At 39.3% G+C, this 25,360-nt stretch overlaps 1 protein-coding gene across 2 annotated transcripts in view; it reads right to left on the bottom strand.

Annotated features, from left to right (window-relative positions):
- LOC130874234 (solute carrier organic anion transporter family member 1A5-like) overlaps positions 1 to 6,860 on the bottom strand; it is a 56,862-nt gene extending 50,002 nt beyond the window's left edge. For both annotated transcript variants that reach the window (XM_057769254.1, XM_057769245.1), the window contains exon 1: positions 6,801 to 6,860. In XM_057769254.1, coding sequence (XP_057625237.1) covers positions 6,801 to 6,860 — 60 coding nt within the window. The remainder of the gene's footprint in view (positions 1 to 6,800) is intronic.
- Positions 6,861 to 25,360: the final 18,500 nt, after the last annotated feature.

Below are 25,360 nucleotides of genomic sequence, written 5' to 3'. Positions count from 1 at the left end.
GATGCAGTCTGGGGTTTCATAGAGAGAGAATTCATGGAAACAGGATCACACTTCAGTGTGGAGATTTGGTAGAGGTAAAAGGTCTCCCTAGTGGCTGGATGCACTGCTTCTCTGATCTTTCAGCTTTCACCCCTAATATCTGACTCAGGAATTTTATTATATTTATTTATTTATTTATTTATTAAAAATTTCCACCTCCTCACCTCCCATTTCCCTCCCACTCCCCCGACTCCCTCTCCTGAGCTCCCTCCATTCCTAAGAGCAGTCAGGGTTTCCTGTCCTGTGGGAAGTCCAAGGTACTCCCCCCTCCATCTAGGTTAGGGAAGGTGAGCATCCAAACAGACTAGTCTCCCACAAGGCCAGTCCATGCAGTAGAATCAAAACTCAGTGCCATTGTCCTTGGCTTCTCAATCAGCCTTCATTGTCAGCCACATTCAGAGAATCCAGTTTGATCACATGCTCCATTAGTCCCAGTCCAGCTGGCCTTGGTGAGCTCCCGTTAGATTAGTCCCATTTTCTCAGTGGGTGGACGTACCCTTCGTGGTCCTTACTTTCTTGTTCATGTTCTCCGTCCTTCTGCTCCTCATTTTTATCTTGGGATCTCGGTCCAGTGTAGTAGGAGCTGTGGGCTGTGTTCCTGCCGCCCCAGCTCCTGGTCGCCTGGCTAGCTTATGCCCCAAAATAACAACACACAAGCTGTATTCTTTTAAACACTGCTTGGCCCATTAGCTCTAGCCCTTACTGGCTAATTCTCATATCCCGATCAACCCATCTCTAATAATCTGTGTAGCACCAGTCTTACCAGGAAAGATTCAGCTTGTCTGACCTGGCGGCTTGCTTCATCGTGTCTGCCCTGGAGAAGAGCGGCATCGCATCTGGCTCTGAGAGGAGCTGCCCTGCATCTGAGCTCACTTCCTCTTCCTCCCAGCATTCTGTTCTATTTACTCCACCCACCTATGTTCTAACCTATGAGGGCCAAGCAGTTTCTTTTTAATTAACCAATGACCTTCCTCCATAAGTCCAGTGCTTCAATGTAGGTATCTCTATCTGGGGAATGGGATAATAGAGATGGAGGAAGGGTGGATATGGGAACAGGGAAGAAGTTATCCTAACCAAGGGAGCCATTTTAGGGTTGGCTAGAGTCTTGGCTTTAGAGAGGTTTCCAGGTGGCCAAGGTAATTTCTCCAACTTGTTCCATGGGCAGCTGAGGAGAGTGATGTTGAAGGGTCTTTATCTATCTGTTGCTTCGTTGGTTGATTAATAAAGAAAACTGCGTGGCCTGATAGGTCAAAACTTAGGTAGGTGAGGAAGACAGAACAGAATTCTGGGAGTAAGAGGGAAGTGAGACAATTGCTATGCCTCTCCTCTCTGGGTCAGATGCCATGGATCCAGCCACCAGGTCAGATATGCTGAATCTTCCCTGATAAGCCTCCACCTCGTGGTGCTACACAGATTATTAGAAATGGGTTAATCAAGATGTGAGAATTAACCAAGAAGAGGCTAGATATAATGGGCCAGCCAGTGTTTAAAAGAATACAATTTGTGTGCTGTCATTATGGGGCATAAGCTAGCCAGGCAGCTGGGAGCCGGGTGGCAGGAAGCAGCCCACCACTCTTTCTACAGGAGATTGTGCCTGTACTAACCTTATCCTATAGCCACACTGATGAATATCTTGCATATCACCATAGAACCTTCATCTGGTGATGGAAGGAATTTTATTATTGAGAATAATGAGTTTGTGCTACATCTGGTGATCAACTTTTGGGGTGAGAACTATGAAAAAGCTGCTTGTCCATGGTTTTGCAGTCACCAGTATTGACTGAAGCTACACACAGCCAGGGTCACCACATCACCATTGTGTTTTCCGTTCTTCTCTCCTGGTAGAATTTTCTGTACCCTCTTCTCTGACCACTGCCACACTAGGAAGCTGCATTAAACCTGCTCAGGCTTCTACTGTTCTATGCAGCAGCAGTCGGCCTCACCCTTCACCAGCATCTGAATTGTCATTGGTGGCAGATTTGTTGAGAAAATTGGGATTCCTTAAAGGAAGAATTAGTTAAAAGAGATAGCTTTTTCCCACGATAAAAGGAGGGAAACACTATCGTAATTTTGAAAGTTAAGTCTCTGTATGAGTATGCAATGCATGATTTAAAACTGGAACAATTAGATGAAAGGAGGAGACTGGAGCTCAGTATCAGTCCGAGGATTCAGAGAGACAAATGTAGTTTACAGATTCTATCAGAGGATGAAGTTTGAGGCTTGTAGACAGGGCATTCAGGATTACACTGCACTCTGATGATTTGGCAGAGCTAAAGTTTCTCTCTCATAGCTACCTACACTACTTCTCTGATCGCCTAGCTTTCACCCTTTAATAAAGATCTGATTCTATTATTGAGAACTATTAGAATTTGTGCTGCCCTTGGCTAGTTCAACAATTGTCCTCCTTACATTCTTGAGAAAAACAAGCTATAGTCTCACTCCTGGAGGCAATAGATGAAGCAAAGTAACCTGTTTTATTTCTCTTGCTGGGGCAATATGCCCTATAACCCCCTAACACAATAGTCTATGTCACGGCATATAAACCCAGGGAAGAATATTTTGGGTGTCTCTCAGGTGCAGGATAAAATGTGTCTGTTTCCTGATAAGACTCCTCACTAATGAACTCTTGTTACTAATGAACTTATTTTGAATGATGTAGTGAATGAGTTTTCTGTTTCCCTTAACTTATATCCCAGCAGTAGGTTGTTGGTAATGTCATCATCCCAGCTTCCAGAATTTCTGGAATCTCATCTGAAATAATAGGCAAGCCATCCTGGATTAGGTTAGTATTTACTGTTTTGAAAATTTTTTATCACCAGTACCAATTAATCTGGATTAACCTAAGCAGAATTTACATAAAAATAAATAAAATGGTAAGAATGAACACTGAGTTCAGTATACTTTAACACTGTTCTAGAAGTTTGTCTAACAGTAAATGGTATTTTCAGAAATATTCCCTCTTCCCACTACAAATCTTTCAGGGAATGCAATTGATAACTGATCATTTCACATGAGTTTCATATTTCCGGGCCTATGCATGATTAAAGGTCGTTAAGGCCATCAGTTGCCCTATCCTGGGACACTTTTCTTAATGATTGTTTCCTAAATGTAAGAAACAGAAGCTCCACTCTGGCACTGTAGACTACTTGACCACCCTAGCATTCTAGACAGTTCTAAAGTCAGAGAAGTCTAAATCTTTTTAAACAATCACCTCTAAATTTTGACTTGTAAACTTATGGTTTTAACATTTTTCCATAAACTGCACACCAGTATCTACTGTTGTTAAACTCTGAAGTAACTGTGGTGGCTTGATTAGGAATGGCCCCATAAGCTCATAGATTTGAATGCCTTGCCACCAAGTAGTGGCATTAGGAGCTCTGGCCTTGTAGGAGGCAGTGTCAATGAGGGTGGCTCTGAAATTTCAGAAGCTCCAGGTGGACATAGTACCACTCTATTCTTGTTGCCTGTTGACGTGGGTGTTAAACCTTTGGATCCTTCTCAAGAACTCTATCTCCCTTGGGCTACCATGCTTTGAACCAGATAGTTATAGACTAAACCTCAGAAATTTTAAGCCAGGCCCAAATAAATGTTTTCCTTTATAGGAGTTGCATGGTTATAATTTTTCTTCATAGTAATAGAAACCCTGAGACAGTAATCAAAGATGAGCATTGGGAAATGTTTATGATACCTGATGATATTTGGACTATAAATTCTAATAATGTTGTTAACTGATAATCAGAATACCCATCATTATCCTTAGCTTTGAAGTTGGAGATGTGGCTCAGCAGTCAAGATCACTGGCTGCTCTTTCTGAAGACCTGGGCTCAGTTCATAGCACCCACATTATAAAATTGGGCACTGAGCTGAACAGAGAATTCTCAACAGAAGAATTTCAAATGGCCAAAAAACACTTAAGGTCATGCTCAACTTCCTTAGCGATCAGGGAAATGCAAATCAAGACAACTTTAAGATACCATCTTACACCTGTCAGTTTGGCTAAAATAAAAAGCACCAATGATAGCCTTTGTTGGAGAGGTTGTAGAGAAAGGGGTACACTCATCCATTGCTGGTGGGAATGCAAACTTGTGCAACCACTTTGGAAAGCAGTGTGGCGGTTCCTCAGGAAATTTGGGATCAACCTACCTCTGGACCCAGCAATACCACTCTTGGGAATATACCCAAGAGATGCCTTATCATACAGCAAAAGTATATGCTCAACTATGTTCATAGCAGCATTGTTTGTAATAGCCAGAACCTGGAAACAACCTAGATGCCCTTCAATGGAAGAATGGATGAAGAAAGTATGGAATATATACATATTAGAGTACTACTCAGCAGTAAAAAACAATGACTTCTTGAATTTTGCATGCAAATGGACGGAAATAGAAAACACTATCCTGAGTGAGGTAAGCCAGCCCAAAAAGAGGGACATGGGATGTACTCACTCATATTTGGTTTCTAGCCATAAATAAAGGACATTGAGCCTAGAATTCGTGATCCTAGAGAAGCTAAATAAGAAGGTGAACCCAAAGAAAAACATATAGGCATCCTCCTGAACAGCAACCTTCATCAGGCAATGAAAGGAGACAGATACAAAGACCCACATTGGAGCACCGGACTGAAATCTCAAGGTCCAAATCAGGAGCAGAAGGAGAGGGAGCACGAGCAAGGAACTCAGGATTGCGAGGGGTGCCCCCACACACTGAGACAATGGGGATGTTCTATTGGGAACTCACCTAGGCCAGCTGGCCTGGGTCAGAAAAAGCATGGGATAAAACCGGACACGCTGAACATAGTGGACAATGAGGACTACTGAGAACTCAGGAACAATGGCAATGGGTTTTTGATCCTACTGCATGTACTGGCTTTGTGGGAGCCTAGGCAGTTTGGATACTCCTCCTACTAGACCGGGATGGAGGTGGATGGTCTTTGGACTTCCCACAGGGCAGGGAACCCTGATTGCTCTTAGGGATGACAAGGGAGGGGGACTTGATTGGGGGAGGGAAATGGGAGGTGGTGGTGGGGAGGAGGCAGAAATCTTTAATAAATAAATAAATAAATAAATAAATAAATAAATAAAAACTACCTGTATCTTCAGTTACAAGAAATTCAACTTTTTCTTCTGGCCTCCAAGGATACCAGATGCAAAAGTGGTACACCAACATACATGGGGGCAAAAGAGTCATATGCATAAAAAACATAAATTGAAGGTAATTAACATATTTAACAGTGGAGAAGGAGGTATAGATTAGGGATAGAGGAATTGCCCATTGTGTTGAGCATCTGGGTCTAATCCCCCATACTACTCAAATAGGTTGGCATCAAATGCTGAACACTCACATGCATACAGAGATAGACACAGAGAGGGATACACAAGCACAGACGTCTCAGAATGATGGTTTTTTTCTTAAAATGTAGGACTACCACTATCCTTTTCAGATGAAATACTGACACTTTCCACAAATTGTCCAAAGTGATACATCTAATAGACCTCTTCCAAAGGTTAAGATTCAGGGGCCCTGGACTCCTCAGAATATGAGAACTGAAAGATAACTTGAGGGGTTGGGTTTCAATAATTCACGCATCACCGCACATAAAAACACTTTCCAGGGCTAAGTCTGACGTCTCCTCTCTTTTACATTAGTGTATGGAGTACACTACATGTAAATAAGGTAAATGAGCTTGTGATTGGATGACTTAGGAGACAGCAGCTTAGAGAGGACTCTGGGAAGGACTCAGCAGAGACTAGGGCAATGCTCAGAGTCCCTGTGTTAATCCACATTCATATTTGGTGACCACACTAAGATGCCTTTGGAACTGTGAGGACAACACTCTAATAACTACTGAAAACCACCAAAATAGTAAACAGAATGAATATTTTCTCTTACAAACTGATTGCAATAATGTCAAAACTCATAGAATATATCCATCTAACTAGATCATTAGCTCATCTTTGTATATTAATAAGCACAACACTTCTACTTGGGAACTGTTCCTAGCTGTGACCCCTGATCTTATGTCAAAAATCTCTGAGAACTGAGCACTGGCTGGACCTCTGACCTCAGGCCAAATTCCATCACAGTATAATTTATGTATAACACATTTTTTTTTTTTTTTTTGGTTTTTCGAGACAGGGTTTCTCTGTGGTTTTTGGAGCCTGTCCTGGAACTAGCTCTTGTAGACCAGGCTGGTCTCGAACTCACAGAGATCCGCCTACCTCTGCCTCCCAAGTGCTGGGATTAAAGGCGTGCGCCACCACCGCCCGGCCTGTATAAAGTGTCATGCTCTTTTAAGACCCCCTAAAACAGTGATTTTCAGCCTTCTTAATGATGCATCCTTTAATACAATTGCTCATGTTCTGTTGGTCCCAACAGTGAAATTATTTTTATTTGCTACTTCATAGCTTCAATTTTCCTACTGTTATAAATTGTAAAGTAAATAGCTGTGCTTTCCAATGATCCTGGGTGACCCCTGTGAAAGTATCTTCAACCCCTAAGGGGTCTTCAGTCATAAGTTGAGAATCTGTCCTCTAAGTTAGGTCTGAAAAATCTTTCTAGTTAAATAATCCTAGTTCGACAACCATAATAATAAAGTCAACTTCTTTAAGGGCAATAAATTAAGAACACATTAAGCAAAGTAGTTTTTATGTTGGAAAACTTCATATAAGCTGAGCAATGTTACAAGGATTTTCAATGTTTGCTTTAAAAGATTGTCATGCATATATTAACAATTCATGCATATGTATATATAACAATTCATACCTTCATTTTCGAAAAGCATGTCACCCCATGGGTTGCAACCCTTTTCCGGGGTTCTCCCATGTTCTTCTGATGGTTTCCAGATGTTAATGTTTTAAATGTCTTACTGCTTCCTTTTCAAAAAAGCAAACAATTGTTAATTAAATTATTTACTGAGCTGTAACGAGTCATTTTAAAAATGAACATAAAAGTTTTCATAGGTCTCTTAGTCATGATTTCTATTGTTGTGATAAAATACCAGGAAAAAATCAACTTAAGTGGAAAGGTTTTATTTTAACTTACAATGTTTCAATGACAGTTCATCCTTGTTGTAAGTCAGGGTAGAAACTCATGGCAGCACCCTGAATACAGGTGCAGGTGCATAGGCTATGGAGAAACAATGTGTCCTGTTTTTTCCTCATCCCTTGTAGGAGGGTCATCTGTCTATGTGTTACTTTCATTGGTCAATAAAAAAACTGCTTTGGCCTTTTGATAGGCCAGCCCTTAGGTGGCTGGAGTAGACAGAACAGAATTCTGGGAGGAAGAAAGAAGAGTCATGCAGACGCCATGAAGCTCCAGCCCGAGATCAATGCAGGTTAGAATCTTCCCGGTAAGCCACCACTTTGTGGTGCTACACAGATTATTAGAAATGGGTTAATCAAGATGTGAGAAGTAACCAATAAGAGGCTGGAACTAATCGGCCAGGAAGTGTTTAAAAGAATATGGTTTCTGTGTTGTTATGTTGGGTGTAAAGCTAGCCATGCGGGAGCTGGGCAGGATGAAAAGCAGGCCCGCTGTTCCTTTTACAATTCCTTGCACTGCCTGCTTTCTTAGACAACCCAGGACTGCCTTCCCAGTTGTGTTCCACCCACAGTGAGCCAGGCCCTTCCACATTAGTCTTCAATTAAGAAAACGCACCACAGAAAAGACTATGACTCCTTGGTAGAGTTTTTCAATTAATTAGTCCCCCTTCCCAAATGTCCCTAGCCTGTGTGAAGTTGATATGAAACTGTTCAGCACAGCTGTGGAGGTGGTTCAGTGAGTAACATGTTTGATTCCTGTGACTGAGGACCTCAGTTTGAATTCTTAGCAATGAAGTGAAAACCCAGACTTCTGGGAACCTGCCTGTAACCCCAACACTGGGAGGCTCCAGACAGCAGAATCACTGTAGTGTGCCGACCTGGTACTCTAACCAAATGAACACCCAACATATTTGTAAAAAGACTCCATTATAAAACCTAAGTTAGAGCATTCTAGAAGGAAAATATTCAGTATTGACTCATCTGTATATGTGCACCTGCACCTGCATACATACCTACCTACATATACATATGTACATATTCACTGCATTTACATACATGTATACATAACCATTTGAATAGGAACAATTTAACTAATACTTTGAATATTATAAAATTACCTAGGAAGTTTTTTATTCTGACTGATCTTGAAAATAATTCTGTAAGAGAAGGTTTGGTTTGCTATGGGAACTCCTTCAGTCAATAACCTTTAAGATACCAGCCCACTTGGGCTTGGTATCTTATACGATAAATGCAGCCACAAATCTCTCTCTCTCTCTCTCTCTCTCTCTCTCTCTCTCTCCCTCTCTCTCTCTCATCCCCATCTGTCCCTTCCCCTCCCTCAGCTGCTGGATTTGGTTACTGTTCCCTGTTTTTGCAGAGGACTGTGATCTGTGAGTCTACATCTAAAGAACCCTTTATTATATTCAACTCTGAGCTAGCATGGGATTACTACATTGGTAGGTGTTTTATTATGAAGCATCAAGCTTGATCAAAGAACAAGACAAACTTGCTATTCTATAGAGAATTGAAGTTGTTTGAGACACCTCAGTCACCAAAGTAATTTTTTTGTCTCAAATCCTTAGGAACTTAGGCTTCTTCTGAAAAAGATACAATTTCTTTTATTTTTTTTTAAATAGAGGTGCACTGGGATAGAATGGGATCACATAGGTTGAGTTACAACTTCCTTATTGAAAGAAAGAAAATTCATAGGATCTAGAAAATTATAGTGACTCTCTTGGCAGTTTTGAACAGACATAGGAATGAAATCACAGACTCAAGGCTCCCACAAGAAAGTTCAGGTCCACTTAACTTCCTGAGAGGACCTGATACTGATTGAGAAAAAAATGGCAGAAAGTGGCAATGTTCAGTAAAGAAATGACTCATGATTTAAATCTTTACCAAATACAAATGAAACATCAACCTCTGGATTCTCCTCTCTGCCTCTTCTCCTCATCCTTAATGTAATCTCTTATTAGTCTTTTCTAGCTTCTCTGCCTTTTTGCCCTTCCTGAATCCAAAATGGTCTCCCTGCACATTGCTAAGAAAGCTTGCTCCTCTTCCATATCAAAGCTGTCTTCTCTTTCCTTAGTGTCTTAAAATGTAGTTATCTCAATATCTACTTTCCATTTTTTAGCCAAGAGGAGCTAGAGTTGTCAACCAGATCTTTGGATGACTTTTCCCCCACACACTAAGTAAACATTGAGGTAGTTTTTATCACCACCTTGAGATTTTTTTCCAAATGCTTTTGCTCTGCCAGAGAAGTTTTACAAACAAGTGTCGTAACTGTAAATAAAGTGTGCAAAGCCAAGCTCTTGAAACCAGATTCAATGTAAATAGACTAACACCCACCTACCTCTACTGTGCCAATGCTGTCTGTGAAAAACATAGTGTCTTCTTAGATGTATTTTTCACATGTCCATAGAAAAAATGAGGCAAAGCAAACATATTTCATTTATTCAACAAAACCCAGTATTGAATCATGTCACATTCCTCTGTTGTGAACATTGAACCAAAATGAGAAATGTGCACTAAGTGGCAGTCACATGAACAGTGTGCCTTTGTTAGCTCAGGATTTTTTAAACAATGCTTCTGTTGCCAGGATCACACAGTATCACAGACAAATGTGTATCACTCATCAGTCCTCATGAAAACAGAATGGTACACTTTTATTAAGCAGAGAACACTGTCAAGTCTCCCCCTTTTTAACACCCAAATGAAGCATAAGAACACACTACTGTTATTCTCAAGAAAAAGACACTACAGCTCTGAGTGATTTTGCACTGTTTGTTTCATTCTAAAGTGTATGGCATAACATCTGCCCTCTCAAACATTTTAAGAGCACAGTGCAGAATTGCTAAGTCAGTGGATGAGCATGCTACATAGCAGATCTCTAGAACAGTAACTACCTTGCAGTACTGACACTCTATACACACTGAACATAAACCCTAGGAGGGGGAACTCTCGTTGATAGTCCTTAATGACATCTCAATCCCAGGAGAATACAACTCTATTAAGATGTATAAAAACATTCACTTATGTTCAGTATCTGAACAGTTTCTGATTATCAGTACATATATGCTGTTCATTCCATCTTACTCTATATATGAAATTAATAAATCAAAGGATTTGCTTTACTATGGCAAAGCAAATAATACATACCTGAAGAAGCCTTGGAATATAGCCCTCTCCTCAGTAAGGAAAATAAAAAAAGTCACAGCAGCCAAAATCTTATGAAAACCACCTTTCCCTGAAATCCTCAAATTGCTTCTAACTGCTAGAGACAGACTATTGGTTTTGAGTTAAAAAAAATTATTTTACCTTGGTCAGCTCTTCTAGTCAAAAATAAAATGAAACAATACTGAATTCCAATTATTGAACCTGACATATACAGGCACACTTTTATATCCTACATTCAAGATATCTGGAATGTACTGCTCTAGAGAAACCTTAACATCTAACACATTACCCATTCATGTGATTCTACCTTGCAAAAGAAGTCTGGAACATGGACAAACTCTTCACAAGCAATCTTGCCAGTTTGTGACTTTGGATGTATTCTAAGACTGAGAAACAAAATTAGAAATTCAAAACTGCCTTTAGTTCTGCCTTTAGCGGAGCCAGTTTTGAACATCATCAGTGTCACTTCCTGAAGGAAACATATCTAGAGAATGAAGAGATGATTGCAGAAATTGGTACCCACACTTGCTTTGACCTAGGTCTCACCAGGCAGTGTCAAATTCTGTAAGACACAGTCCTGTTTAAACTTGTGCTTTCCATTTAAAGCAGGAATCAGGCCAAGTCACTATACAGAGTGCTCTCTTTATTTCACATCACATTTTAAATGACTCTCTGAGAGTATTATATCATGCACCCCATCACAATCCTTTACCAGCTTCCCATGTCCACACCCCCTTGTGACACCCCCCAAAGGAATTAAGAATAAGAAAAATAAAGTCCACTTTGTGTTATCTATATGCTCAGTGGAGCATGATCAAATTTGTAGTGTCCTGCTCCTTAAATAGAACTGAGTAATGTCCCTCTGTTGGAGGAGCGAGGCCACTCATTGGTTCCCAGCTGCCTGGCTAGCTCAGTCTGGAGAGCATGAGACTCTTAATCTCAGGGTCATAGATTTGATTCCCATGTTTGGCACCAATTTGTTGGAGGAAGCTGCTTGTTGGTTCTTGGCTGCCCCAAAATAATCACACAGAAACTGTGTTATTTGTAACATTGTTTGGCCCATTAGCTCTAGCTTCTTATTGGTTAACTCTTACATCTTAATTTAACCATTTCTAGTAATCTGTGTATCTCCACATGGCTGTGGCTAACCTGGCAAAGTTTTTTCCAGCTCTAGTGGTGCTATGTGGCATTTATCTCACTCTGCTTTCTTCCTCCCAGCATTCCATTTAGTTTGCCCTATTTGTTCTACTGTATCAGGCCAAGCCAGTTTCTTTATTGATTAACCAATAAAAGCAGCACATAGACAGAAGGATCTCCCACACTATTCCTCCAAACCTCTGACAGAATCCATCAATTGTGTGAAACTACTCTTCAACATCTGCATCACACTTTTTAAGAGTTCTCTTTGGTGCTTCCTCTCTAGGCTGTTACTTTTGGGAGATGGAGTTTGGGGGCTACAGATTGTCACAGAAGGCTTCCATTTCTCTCCCTCTCAACTGTGCATCTACAGTTATCAATATCATATAACAGTTTTCCCATTGCTCTTCAGTCAATGAGAACACAGATCATGGACCTCCACCTGGCTTCTGGCTATGACATAAACCATGAACATGGCCCTTAGCCTCAGTAAGCCTACAGACCTATACAATGCTCTTGAAATCTGTCCATTTGATGGACACAAACATGACTTGTGAAGGCAGAGATGGCCACTCACATCAACATGGCTTCTGTGGCAGCAGTATAGACTACAGACATCAACATGGATTCCAGCTGCAGCATAATCATGGACATCCCCATGGCCTATTGTGACAACACAGACCATGGACATAAATCAGACTCCAGCCCCAATAGGACCCAGACACAGCTCTCTGCAGCAGTACAGCCCCAGATATCACTATGACCTTAGGTTGCAGTTCAGGTTACTCAGATCAGTGTGGTGTCTGAAGGCAGAATGGCCCACAGACAACTATGTGGAATGGAGGTGCAGTACAGACCAAGGACATATTCCTTACCCTTGTTGGAAGAATGAACAAAAGCCATCATGCAAGCCCCTATCAGCATGCAACTGGGTGTCATGTGGTAGTCATGAACCCTGGCTCTTTTAACACACACACACACACACACACACACACACTTATAATTGTTTTATGTAACATATATATATATATATACATACACATATATATGTATATATGTATGTATGTATGTATATCAGATATCTACTTGCTTCTTTGATCAATTTCTCCACCCCTCTTCATTACCAATAAGGATTGTCTTAGCAAGCACCAAAACACCTGGCAGTAAGTTTCCTCTCAATGGCATCCCTCCACCCTCCTTGTCTGCAAGTCCCCACTGATTTCCACTGAATCCTGAACTGTACCCAGTCTAGAATGAAGCGTTCTCTGCAGTTGCTGCAGTTTCTGAAAAAAGCTTGCCTGTTCTGCTCACTATCCAATATGGTTTTCCTCAGAGAGCAATGCAATGGAAATTGTAATTTTTATATAGTCTCAATTATTCTCCTTTTTTATCTATACAGGCAGAGCTTAGGAACAAAAATAGATATCTTAATCTTGTGGAAGAAAATAGTTGAACTTTTTTTTCTCATATAAAAAAGAGTTTACCTCTTTTCATGTACCCCTCATATCTGCAAATACAGCAAAACTGCAGGGTTTTCCACTAATACATTTATGGTTGCATTTTCTCATTCACATCTTAAAAAGAAGACATCTGGAGAGTGTCAGGCATGAGACACCATTGTGACTTTAATCCCAGATGTGTTGACTTGCCTATATGAAGTTTTTGCCTGTTTATATTGAAGCACAGGAATATTTATGTCTATCATGCAAGACTGTTATGAAGAATGAATTGTATATCCCCCATCAACACCCTGACTTGGGGCTGGAATAAAACAGTCACCCTGTCAATGGCAGTAAATATTATTCATTCACTCCACAAATGTTTATTAAGGCTTTACTAAATTCCCAGCACAGTTGTAGGTGTTAGGGTTCTGAAGATGAAGAAGATGAAGCTTGTGCTTACTTTCAAGAAGTCTCAGAAGCTAAGGGAGAGACAGATAAAGGGTAGCTATTGCCAAGATGCAGTCAGGGTCATAGGGAAAAGATTAATGAGAAACATTCTCATGCCTATGGTAAAGTTACTATTTATCCTTGTAGACTTTTGCCAATTGCAGCCAGTTGCCCCTTTTAGGTTCATGTGTCTTTGTGTTAGACTTACGCCAGAATCTTCTGAATGAGTTTACAACAGAGTTTGTTTTTAAAATCCTATGTCAATTACTATATTGTTTCTATAAGTATCATTGGGGGATTTTTTCTAGTTAAAAATGGAAAAGGAACTAGAGCGCTACTGTTAGGAGCACTTGCTCATTGGGTAGAGGACACTGGGAATATTGGACCCTAGCACCCACAGTAGATAGCCATTAAATCACTGGAAATCTAGCAAGGGATGCCAAAATAACAGGAAGTGGCAGTAACTCAATCAGAAATGTTCACATAACTTTTTGCTAATGTCTTTTCTTCATCTTTGGTTTTGTGTTTGTCTGTGATACATGGATATGCACATGTCCAAGTGTGTGTGAGCACATGTACATGTGTGGGTGTATATATGTGTGGTGTATGTGCATGTGAATGTGTGTGCATGTGCATGTGAGGGGTGTACACATGTGTGTGTGTGTTTGCAGAGAAACATGCATGCATGCAAATGCACATACCCATTCATACAGATACACATGTGGATATCAGAAGAAAACCTCAAGTATTGCTCCTCACCTTTCATTTGATTGAGACGGGGATAATTCTCTTTGCTGCTCCTTTCTGAGGTCAACTGTTGTTTGAACTTTCCAGGTTTCTTCTGGCTCTGCCTCCCCTCTCTTTGTGGGAATGCTAGGATTTCAGATGTTTCCAGCTATACTTGGGTTTGGGGGTCTGAACTCAGATCCTTATACTTTCATGGCAAGCATACTGCTCTCTAAACAGTTGCCCCAGCTTCCCATCTTAGAGCTTCTTGCAGCATAAGAGCATGTGCTGTATTGTTAAACACATCACCAGAGCTGCTTTTCTTCTGGAAAATATGTTCTGTTGCTAGAACATCATTACCAAAGTGTACCCATCCTCCAGAACTCCACTTTGTATCACACAGGGGATAAATATCTCTGCCCTCCATTTTGCAATTGCCACAGTTTTGAGATCCTTTAATACATTACTAATTTATGGAGCATTTGTACTCAGGTCTCCCTGGTGATGATTTTCTCTGTTGTTAACATAATAAGTAGACCCTAAGGCATCTGAGTTCATATAATAAATGACTTACATATCATGAAGGCATGATGTGTATGTGAGTACTGTTGATTAATTTTGTCATTCTGGCATCTTTCCCTGTATTTAATTACAAAGCATTCAAGCAGCTGAATCAACAGTCTCATCTTAATGCATCATCACCCACATATTTGTAGTTCAAAATCCAAATTGTGAGTTCCCTTGAAAGCTACCACAAACCAATGACCCACAAGCTCCTAATCTTAAAGGCACAGAGGTGAAAGTAAAAAATTAATTAGTGGACTCAGTGAACCTAACTCTTTTGAAATGGCAAAGTTTAAGAAATGTTTACAGGTCAAAAAGAATTGACAGCATTGGTCCAATTACAATCTCCTTTTGTAATCATGGAAGCCCTAATACTTGAAAACAGAGGCCTACTAGAGCTCTCCAACACACACATTAAAAACTAAAATTCCTGTTCTTCTAGCAGGTGCATATATTCACTATCTAACTTATTGCTTGTCTTTATGCCTGTTTACATAAAACTATCCAGCACAGATAACTTTGTGAATACAAAATTTGTATAAAGAGCTCTATTTAAACTATTTTTAGGTACTGGGGTTGTTTCATAATTTTTTATTTTGATACAACCAAAACTCTGATCTTTATAATCTGATTTAACATTAATTTAATAACAAATACCTGATAAACTTTTTATATGCCATTTAGACCCATTGTACTAAAAGTTCTTTGTATAGTTTTTGAAAAAATTCATCACACTTATTTATTTTGTGTGTGTATGTGTGCATCTTGAATATGTGTTATGCATACATACATGCATAGGTCAGAGGAAATCTTGCAAGAGTCAGTATTGTCCTTCCACCTCATGGATTTTAGGGATGTGATTCAGGTAAATGTCCATGGCAACAACTGATTTTTATCCACTGAATCATTAAAAAGCATCCTTTATAGGTTTTCTATCATTGTCCCAAGACCAAATCTGTTATTGGAGGCCACTTGTTTGTTTCCAGACTGCCCTGACTTGAAATAATCATACAGAAACTATATTATTTGCAATACTGTTTGGCCAATATCTTAAGCATATGTCTGACTTACTCATATATCTTAAATTAACCCATTTCTATTATTTCATATTTTATCATGAGGTTTGTGGCTTACCAGCAAGGTTCCAGTTAGCAGCTCATATCTTTCTCCTCTGACAGCTCCACAGCTTCTCACAAATCTGCCTTCTTTCTCTCAGTATTTAGTTTAGTTTTGCCTGCTGAGCTGTACTCTGCCCTATCATAGGCCAAGCCAGATTCTTTATTCATTAACCAATAAAAGCAACATATATACAGAAGGACTTCCTGCACTACAAATCCAATCTCAGACATTGTGTTTAGGTGATTATCTGTAGCTTGTGGATAAGAACCATTGCTTTTGCCTTTTCTTGGCAAGAGGGGGATTTTTGACCATTTACAGAGGACATCACAGGCCTGAGAGACAATTTGTTGGTTAATAGCACTTGGTGTTCTTCCCAGAGCACACATCAGATAGTTCAGAACTACCTGTAACTCCAGCTCAAGAGGATTCAATACCCTCTTTTAGCATCCTTTGGCAGCAAAACCCATGTGACGGACACACATACTCACACACATCAATTTTTTAATTATAATTTCTAGGAATGCTTGAGTTCTGACCGAGTAGTGGTCTTTCTTTCTGTACTTGTAGGCTTCATTTTCATCACTGTAAGTAGATACCCATTATCTGCATTCTATATGCTATCTACTCTAGCATATGATATACAGGTAATAATTTTCAGAATTGCTGGTAAATATCATCTTAAGTAGCCAATCAACTAAGAATTCAACATTTTCTTGTAGCTTATTATGTAATGAAACATAAATTGTCAAGAGTAGTAACCAATGAAATACATCTGTGCAGCTCAGTATATGGAAGAAAACAGATTCTAGGGCTGGGACTAACACTCAGGGAAGGAGTGCTGCCTAGTGTGCAAGAGCCTGATATTCAATCCCAGAATGGGAAGGCTCAAGTTTAAATATATATTTGGCTTATCAAGAAATGGCTTCTCTGTGTAGATTTGACTGTCTTGAAACTTGCTCCATTGCTGAGGGATAACACTATTGTACACTGTGAAGATTTGTCACCCATATGGGCTTAATAAAACATTGATTGGCCAATAGCTAGATAGGAAGTGTGGGCGGGAAAACCAGGCTATGATAATTCTGGGAAGAGGAAAGATAGAGTATTAATCATCAACCAGATACAGAAGAAGAATGCCTCATGGAGAAAAGAAACCAAGCTTTGTGATTAAACATAGACAAGAATTATGGAATAGTTTAGGATATAACATGTAGTCAATAATAAGCCTGAGCCAATAGGCCAAACTCTTTATAATTAATATAAGCTTCTATATGTTTATTTGGTACTGAATGGCTGTTGGACTGGGTGGGACAGAAACTTCCATCAACAAATGATGTCCAACATTCAGCAACTACATCCACATAGAACTTGAGAGAGCATGGGAAGTGATTCTAGACACAAAAGAACAGAGTCAAGCATGGCTTCATGTTAGCATAATTTTCTCAGGTGAACTCTGTTTGCTAGAGGCAAGTAGAGGCACAGTTCCTTTAATAGAGACTTCCTGACTCAGGATTAGCAGTACAAACCTAACATCTCTTTTAAGAAGTCCTGACACCAAACACTTAAATAGTGCTTGTGAGAAGTTAGCATTCGATTTTTTGGTGGTAGCATGGACCTAGATACTCCACAGAGTTGTGGCAATAAAGGAACTCCTGCCAGTACCTCTGCCATGAAGCTAGACTCTCAAAAATCTAAGAAATGGGGTGGATCCAGCCATCAAACTATAGCCTTAATCCTACTTATATCACTTATCAGATTAAATACTCATGTGCAAAGAAAAAGATTGATATATACACTAAAGACATATTCAGACACAAAACAAAACAAATTTTAAATGGTTTACAGTGTGTTTAAAAATAAATTAAGGCTTGGGAGAGAAGAGAAAGAAAGATTTTTAAAAAGTCCTTAAGAAGAAATAGAGTAGAAAGGCATGGTGGTACAAGCCTTAAATCCCAGCACTTGGGAGGCAGAGGCAGGTGAATCTCTGTGATTTTGAGGTAAGTCTGGCCTACAGAGTGAGCTCCAGAACAGCAAAGATACACAATGAAACTCTGTCTCAAAATACCAAAAATTAAAGAATAAAAATAAAATAGAGTTAAAAAACAAATACATAAAGATGGAAATACAGAGAATCTGAATACTGTATGTTATTGTGCTATTTTTGAATTGTTTGCTGAGCAAGTCAAAACATCTGCTACAAGACATTTGATTATAAATGAAATTCCTTGACTTCAAAGTTAAGACAATTTAAGATATGTTACTCTGGCGAAGAGGCTTTACTTTTGTTTCATCAGGAAATAACAGGATGTGGATTCATTCTGGGTTAAGAAAAATAAGATTTGATCAAAGAAATCCTCCTGAAAAATCTTCAATGGGAACAGGTGGCCAATATTTCAGAGCACCTCTGTTGCAGTGTTCTCTGAATTCTACATTCAAAACAGCCTCAAGATTTCTGGCTGAGATGATCCAGTCTCAGAGAATGATCCAGTCATGACTTGACCATAATCCTAAATTTTCTTTATGTCCTCGTAACATTACTATCACCTCCAATCAGCAGGAAGAAGGCTAGAAAATTATGCCCATATTCTCTCAAAATGGAGTATGGATGTTTCTCTTTGTTTGGTGTATTAATTACAAGTTCTTATGGACAATGATAAGGAAAAACCTAAACAAAGGAGGTTAGATTCGGGGACTTATTTTGAAAAAAAAAGGGGGGGGGACTGCTGTGGAATAATGCTTTGGTACATTGTAAAGAATTGTCAGTCATTGATTTAATAAAATGCTGATTGACCAGTAGCAAGGCAAGAAGTGTAGGTGGGACAATCAGACTAAGAGAATTCTGGAAATAAAAAAAGGCAAAGAGTCAGTCGCATGCCAGACACAGAGGAAGCAAGATGAGAATGCCTCACTGAGAAAGGTGCCAAGCCATGTGACTAAACATAGAAAAGAATTAAGGGTTAATTTAAGTTATAAGAGATAGCTAATAATAAGCCTGAGCTAACAAGTCAAACAGTTTATAATTAATAAAAGTCCATTTATGTTTATTTGGGACTAAATGGCTGTGGGACTTCACTAAAAAAGCATAGACCAGCTGTTCTTGAACACATAGTGATCTCCCTGCCTCTGCTTATTGAATGCAGGGATTAAAGGTATGTGCCAGTATCACATGACTGAAAAATGAGAATTTTTCTACTCTTCTGATGAGAAATATTGCCTAAAGCAAACTGTGAAGAACTGAGTATTGAGAAACTGGTCTTTGCTTCAACAGTATGCAATGATTTTCTTCAATCTTATATTTTCCAAATCAAAACTGGAAAAAAAGGTGGTAAACACTAAACCTAAAAACATATATTTCCAACTTTGAAAAGTTTGCTCATAGTATGTATTTTCCTTCCAAAATGTCAATGATTTTAATGGTATATTCCCATTTGAGTGTGCATATGTGTGTTTGTGTGGTGTATTGATGATGTTCATTTCCCTGTGTATGCTATGAGTATGTTTTATTACCATTGGTTAGTAAAGAACAAGCTTTAGCTATGGCAGAGCAGAATAAAGAGAGGCAGAAAATTCAAACAGAATTATATAGAGAGTAGGCAGAGTTAGAGAGACATCATGAAGCTGCTGAAGGGGAAAGACACCAGAACCTTACCAGTAGGTCACAGCTTTAGAAATTGGTTAATTTAAGATGTAAGACTTAGTTAGAATTACATCTATGAAGCAGACCAAACAGTGTTGCAATTAATACAGTTTTTGGTGTGATTATGCAGGTGTGGGCAGTTAGGAAATGAATGCACAGTCTCCATTTACATGTTTGTGTGATGTGTTTGATGGACATGTATATGTGAGAGAGTGTGGGCACACATGTGCTACAGTACATGTGTGGAGGTCAGAAGATAATGTTGGTGTCAGTCTCCACCTTCTGCCTTACTTGAGGCTGGTTCCACAGTTTGCTAGTTTCCTCACTGCAGATAGAAAGCATCCAGAGATGCTCCTCACTCTTTTTCACATCTAACCACAGAAATTCTTGGAGTATGGAAGCTACTGTCCATTTCTACATGGGCCCTGAGGACTCAAACTCAGGCCTTCAAGCTGGTGTGTAAAGTCCTTTAACCACTGAACCCTCTAGCCATCATTGTATACATTTTCCTATTGAGCTTATTTATTCTGTGCTTGATATAAAACTAGAAAAATTTCTTTTTTTTTGATCCAATGAGAAGTTTGATGAGTGTGTAATCCCAACATGGTCAATTCTTCAAGGACTTTCCCATTAGATTGCAGGCAAATAGTCAAATACCAAAAGGATATTGAAAATAATAATAGTTGCGTGACTGGCATGCTGAGCAAATGACACAATGATCAGTGTCAAATTTGGGAACAAGGCAGAGCTCTCCCAGCATCCTGGGTGTGTTGTCAAACATTGGTGTACATTTCTAACAAATTTTTAGCTTCAGTTTCATCAACTGCACATTAAATAGTAATGTGTACACATACATATAAAGAAATGAGAAGAAAGGGCACAATACAGCAGACACCTTCTGTAAATAGCAACACTTTGTGGGATAATAGCACACTTTGTTCCCTAGAATATTATGAAATTGTCCAAATCATGGGCTGTTTACGAAAAATATCAATCAATACTTTCCAAACTTGAACCCAGCTTACTTCCAAGTCTTTTGAACAAAACAGCAAGAAAAAAACGAACATTCGTAGATGTCAGGAGCCATTTCAGGCTTCTCCTTTCTCACATCTCACGGGGCCTTGAAGGAAAAATCTTGAGACAAGAAAACTTAAAGTTAGCCAAAACATTACATGCTGACCGTGGAGACTCAATCTCTGGAAAGCACCACAGAGTGTCTTCATGGCTTCCTGCTTATCACTAACAGCAGGTGTTCTAGCCACTGACCTTGCAACTGCCCTGCTTAGCTGCCAAACTGCCCCCACTTAGTTGCCTAGCTACCGAGCCCCTCCTTCCCTTCCCCTTTTCCTCAGTTCCCCCTTGCCCTAGCTCCTTTCTGAGGAGCATTTAAGACATGAAACTTGCTTCAATAAATGGATGCCTTGACAAAAAGGATACTGCTTGGCGTCCGTCTCTCTCTCTCTCATGTCTTTCAGATAGTGCCTCTTCAGACCCTGGAATAACTTAGGATCTGCTGGGCGGGTCACATAGGTCAAGATGTTTGAGAGATCTCCTAGTTACATTAGGTAAAAATGCTACAAACCTAGTTTTTGGAATATATCTGGATGCAGATGCAACCTCTCTATACCTCACAACTGTAAGCATACATACACTACAGCTCAATGACTACACTGGATGGTTGCTTTTAGACACAATGTGGTGAGCTTCCTTAATGTTTGAGATTGTGCTCATCTTCAGTTCAGGTTCTTTTTTCAATAAATATACCTGTAGGGACTGAATCATATAAGATAGATAATAACTGTCTTGCCTCCAACAAAGAGGTTGGTCTATGTGATCAGTAACCTGACACAATCATTTTTCTATCTATGAGAACAGAAGGTAACAGGATATGAGGTTGACTTATTTAAAAATTCATCCTCATTGTTCTGCTTACAGAAAAGCTTTAGGACCTTTCCTCTTTTTTTTGGAACAGCCTTACACTTTTATTTCTAGTGTTTTATAACTATCCACTATCAAAAACAAACAGGATATCTTGTTGTAAGGAGGTCCCTTGTTCATTTTGCGGTCACCCAGACTTTCAAAATAATCACACAGAAAATATACTATTTAAATCACTGCTTGGCCCATTAGCTCTAGCTTCTTATTTGCTAACTCTTACATCTTAATTTAACCCAAGTTCATTAATCTGTGCATCACTATGAGGTCTCGTCCTACCAGCAAAGTTTCAGTATGTCTGTCTCCTGCAGCAGCTCCATGGCTTCTTCCTGACTCTGCCTCCTTTCTTCCAGCATTAAGTTTAGTTTTCCCTGCCTAGTTCTACTCTATCCAACCAGGGCAAGTCAGTTTCATTATTAACCCATGGTGTTCATAGCATTCAGAGGTAAATCCCACATATCTCCCATTTTCTGTTTAAATAAAAAGGAAGGTTTTAACTTTAACATAGTAAAATTACATGAAACAGTTATCAAGCAAGAATTATAGTTCTACTATTTATATCCATTTTGTCTTTTACCATAATTAAGGAGAACTATATAGATTCTTCAACTCCATCAAAGACTCCAAAAGGATATAATATTACCTAAGTAAACAGGAAGTGCATTGTAGGTAACTTCCAAAACTCTAGAAATAATAGAGACATCTCCCTGCCTGGAGAGTCACCCACAGTTCTTCTGTACTATTGGGGAATCCATCCTCAGCCTACAGCCCCATAGCATCCAGCAGACTCTTCCATGAAGCAGGAAATATTAAAGATATTTCTGCCTCTATTGGCAGTTTGGTCAGTCACTTTCTTCTGTATACTGCAGAATGTCTACCAGATTCTTTCTTGAAGCAGGAACCCTGAAAGATCATCTCATGTTTAGATAAGTTCAGCACTCATTTTCGATGGGTCCTGCATGCCCAGATGGTATGCGTACACAGAATACCTTCAAGCACTCAAGGAAAAAGCAGATTCTTGTAAAATGGGTAGCAAACTCCATGAGGAGCCTCTTTGATGCCCTTCATACTCTTGAAGTAGACTGGTGTTGCCAGGAGTATATATGTCTCATTGCAATGAAAAGTCCTAAGTCCTTAAACTCTTTAATTGTCATATGATGAAGGTCTCTGAAACATTTAAGAATACCTATCTAACTGAAATATATTTCTATATATCCAGAAAACCTAACTACCATGACTACAAGCTTGACTATTATAGATTATTATCTACTAACCCATATTTCTTAATTATACATTATATATTTTTTTTTTTTTTTGGTTTTTCGAGACAGGGTTTCTCTGTGGCTTTGGAGCCTGTCCTGGAACTAGCTTTTGTAGACCAGGATGGTCTCGAACTCACAGAGATCCGCCTGCCTCTGCCTCCCGAGTGCTGGGATTAAAGGCGTGCGCCACCACCGCCCGGCTATACATTATATTTTTAAATGAGCAGAACAAACACCATAACTTAATCAAGAGCAGAAATATACATACAAAAAAATTGAACTTGAATTTGTATCAGTAAAGTAAGATCCATACCAATGCAAATCTCTATAGCATATCTCCCTTTAAATGTAAACAAACATTTATAAGCAATCCTTTAGGGAATGTGGGCATAGTTCTCTCCAAACTGCTTCCTGCTTTTGGTTGGGTGAAGTAATTTTGGGAGACATTATGCTCTTTCAGGGGCTCTTGGTCCATCAAACCACATTAGTCTGGAATGATTCCACAGGTTCTCATCCTCTGTGAAAACAAAAGAAAAACCTCTTTTCCAAAGTAACATATCCTTAGACCCAAATTCTGAAATCAAGATACTTTTAAAATATATATGTTGGTTTAGCTTAGCAGCACACATAATGAAATGTATCTTGTCACGTAGCTCTTTGACAGTCCAAACATTCAAAGAAAAAATATACATAATTGAGACTCTGTGTATATTCTATAATTACATGGCTTATTATTTTCATTCTATTACTTTTTCTACAAGTTTAATATTTATTTTGTTATTTTTATTTCTTCAATCTGTGACTGTCTGTACTCCTTTATATTACGTTTATTGTCTCTTTACTCTTTTTCTTCTCTTTCCACGCCTATGTATATTTTTTAAACAAACTGTGTCTTATTTAGAGGTCTTTTATGCCTAAATCTGGCCTGTTTTGTATCTGAAATCATTTTCTGTCCAAGAGTACATTATAAAATGCTAAGCATCATGGTATCAGCATCCCTGGGTGCTGGCTTTGCATGTCTCAGGCTTCAAATATGGTAGAGGTAGTTCACCACAGGTTCTAGGACCAGTGGATAGGAGCCATCCTCACCACCTCAACTCCTGGTATCATTGTGCAGCATATAAATCCTTTTTATCTCAGTAAAAGCTAAATTTGCCATGGAGCACAGTGAACAGCCTGGATATATCTCTGTGTATAGCAGCAGGAATCTGCCATGCTTTTCTGCCTGTGTACTCCTAGCAGACTCGATCCTGCCAACTGCCCAGGTGGGTAGTGCTGAGCCTGGGCATGGACTCAGCTACTTTTCTCCCAATCCTGACTGGTCACATAAGCATCCCAAACCAAAGTGGGTGGTAGGCATCACCCTCCCCCCCAAAACAGACTTTGTGCTGGCAGCATGATGGACCAGGAAGCTGCCATTTCAAAAGAGCATGGTATTTCTCTGCTACCTCTGAATCAGAAAGACTTCCTTTAAAGGAGCTGTAGCATTCTGCCAGCAAGAAGAGCCCGTCCATGGAAAAAAAGGTGGCTAACCTTTGTTTTTTAGTGGCTAGAATTCGTTTCAAGCTTTCTTAGGTTTTATGTGGATTTAGTCAACCACATTAGTGTACCAATTTGTAGTAAGGAAGCTGCTTGTTCGTTTCCCAGCAACACAGACTCCCAAAATATTCACACAGAAATCATATTATTTAAATCACTGCTTGACCCATTAGCTCTAGCTTCTTATTTGCTAACTCTTACATCTTAATTTAACCCATCTCCATTAATCTGTACATCATCATGAGATCATGGTCTACCAGCAAAGTTTCAGCATGTCAGTCTCCAAGAGTGGCTCCATGGCTTCTCCTTGATGCTGCCTCCTTTCTCCCAACATTCAGTTTAGTTTTCCACACCTGGCTCTACTCTACCCTATCAGACCATGGCAGTTTCTTTATTAACCAATGGTATTCATAGCGTACAGAGGGAAATTCCACATCAGAATCTCTTTGACCTAAACTCACAAGTAGACAAGGAAGGCTGGCTAGGTCATTTCAGGATGCATACAACCTCACCACTCCACCCCTGGGATGACAAATCTATTCCACCACATTTGAATCTTTTCTACACAAGGTTTGATTGAGGAAGGCCTCCCTGATTAATTTTCAATGGGACCAGATGGCACAGGTGATCCATTTTAGAGCACCTCTGGTGCAGTTTCCTCTGAGGTCTACATTCAGAACAACTTTGAGACTGCTAGCTGAAATGACTCAGGCTTACTAAATACTCTAGTCAGAACTTGACCAGAATCCTGAATTTTCTTTGAATCCCCGTATGATTAACAATGTCCCCAATCAGGAAGAGGAAATATTCTAGAAAACTATGCCCACATTCCAAAATAAATGGATTATAGGTGTTTGTCTTTATTTAGAGTGTTGGTTACAAATTGTTATGGATAATGGTCAGGAAACAAGCTAAACAAAGAAAATTAGACTCAAGGTTCTTGTTTTGAAAACAAAAAGGGGGGACCTAGATATGATAGGATAAAGGGGTGGATTACTGAATTTACTCTTAAGGAAATTTGTAAGAGGATGCTATCGAGTTACTTCTTTTTGGCTTTCCCATTAATCATGAGTGTTCTTTTTTCCTTGACACTCCCACACAATGCTAATAAAGACTATGGCAAATGAGGAAAGATCTTCACTTAAAATTTCTGTATGATTTTAGATCTTCCACTTCATACTTTAAACCCAATAGCACCAATGATCCTGATAGAAATACTTTTAATTATGCAAGAAAATAAATAGCAAGTGCATCAAAAAAAGAAAAGAAAAGAAAAGAAAAAGGGGAGGATAGTAGG

This window comes from Chionomys nivalis, chromosome 1 (assembly GCF_950005125.1).
Source record: "Chionomys nivalis chromosome 1, mChiNiv1.1, whole genome shotgun sequence".
In the NCBI taxonomy this organism is placed as follows: domain Eukaryota; kingdom Metazoa; phylum Chordata; class Mammalia; order Rodentia; family Cricetidae; genus Chionomys; species Chionomys nivalis.
Note: the sequence above shows the minus strand (reverse complement) of the source record. Positions and strands in the feature narration are given on the sequence as shown.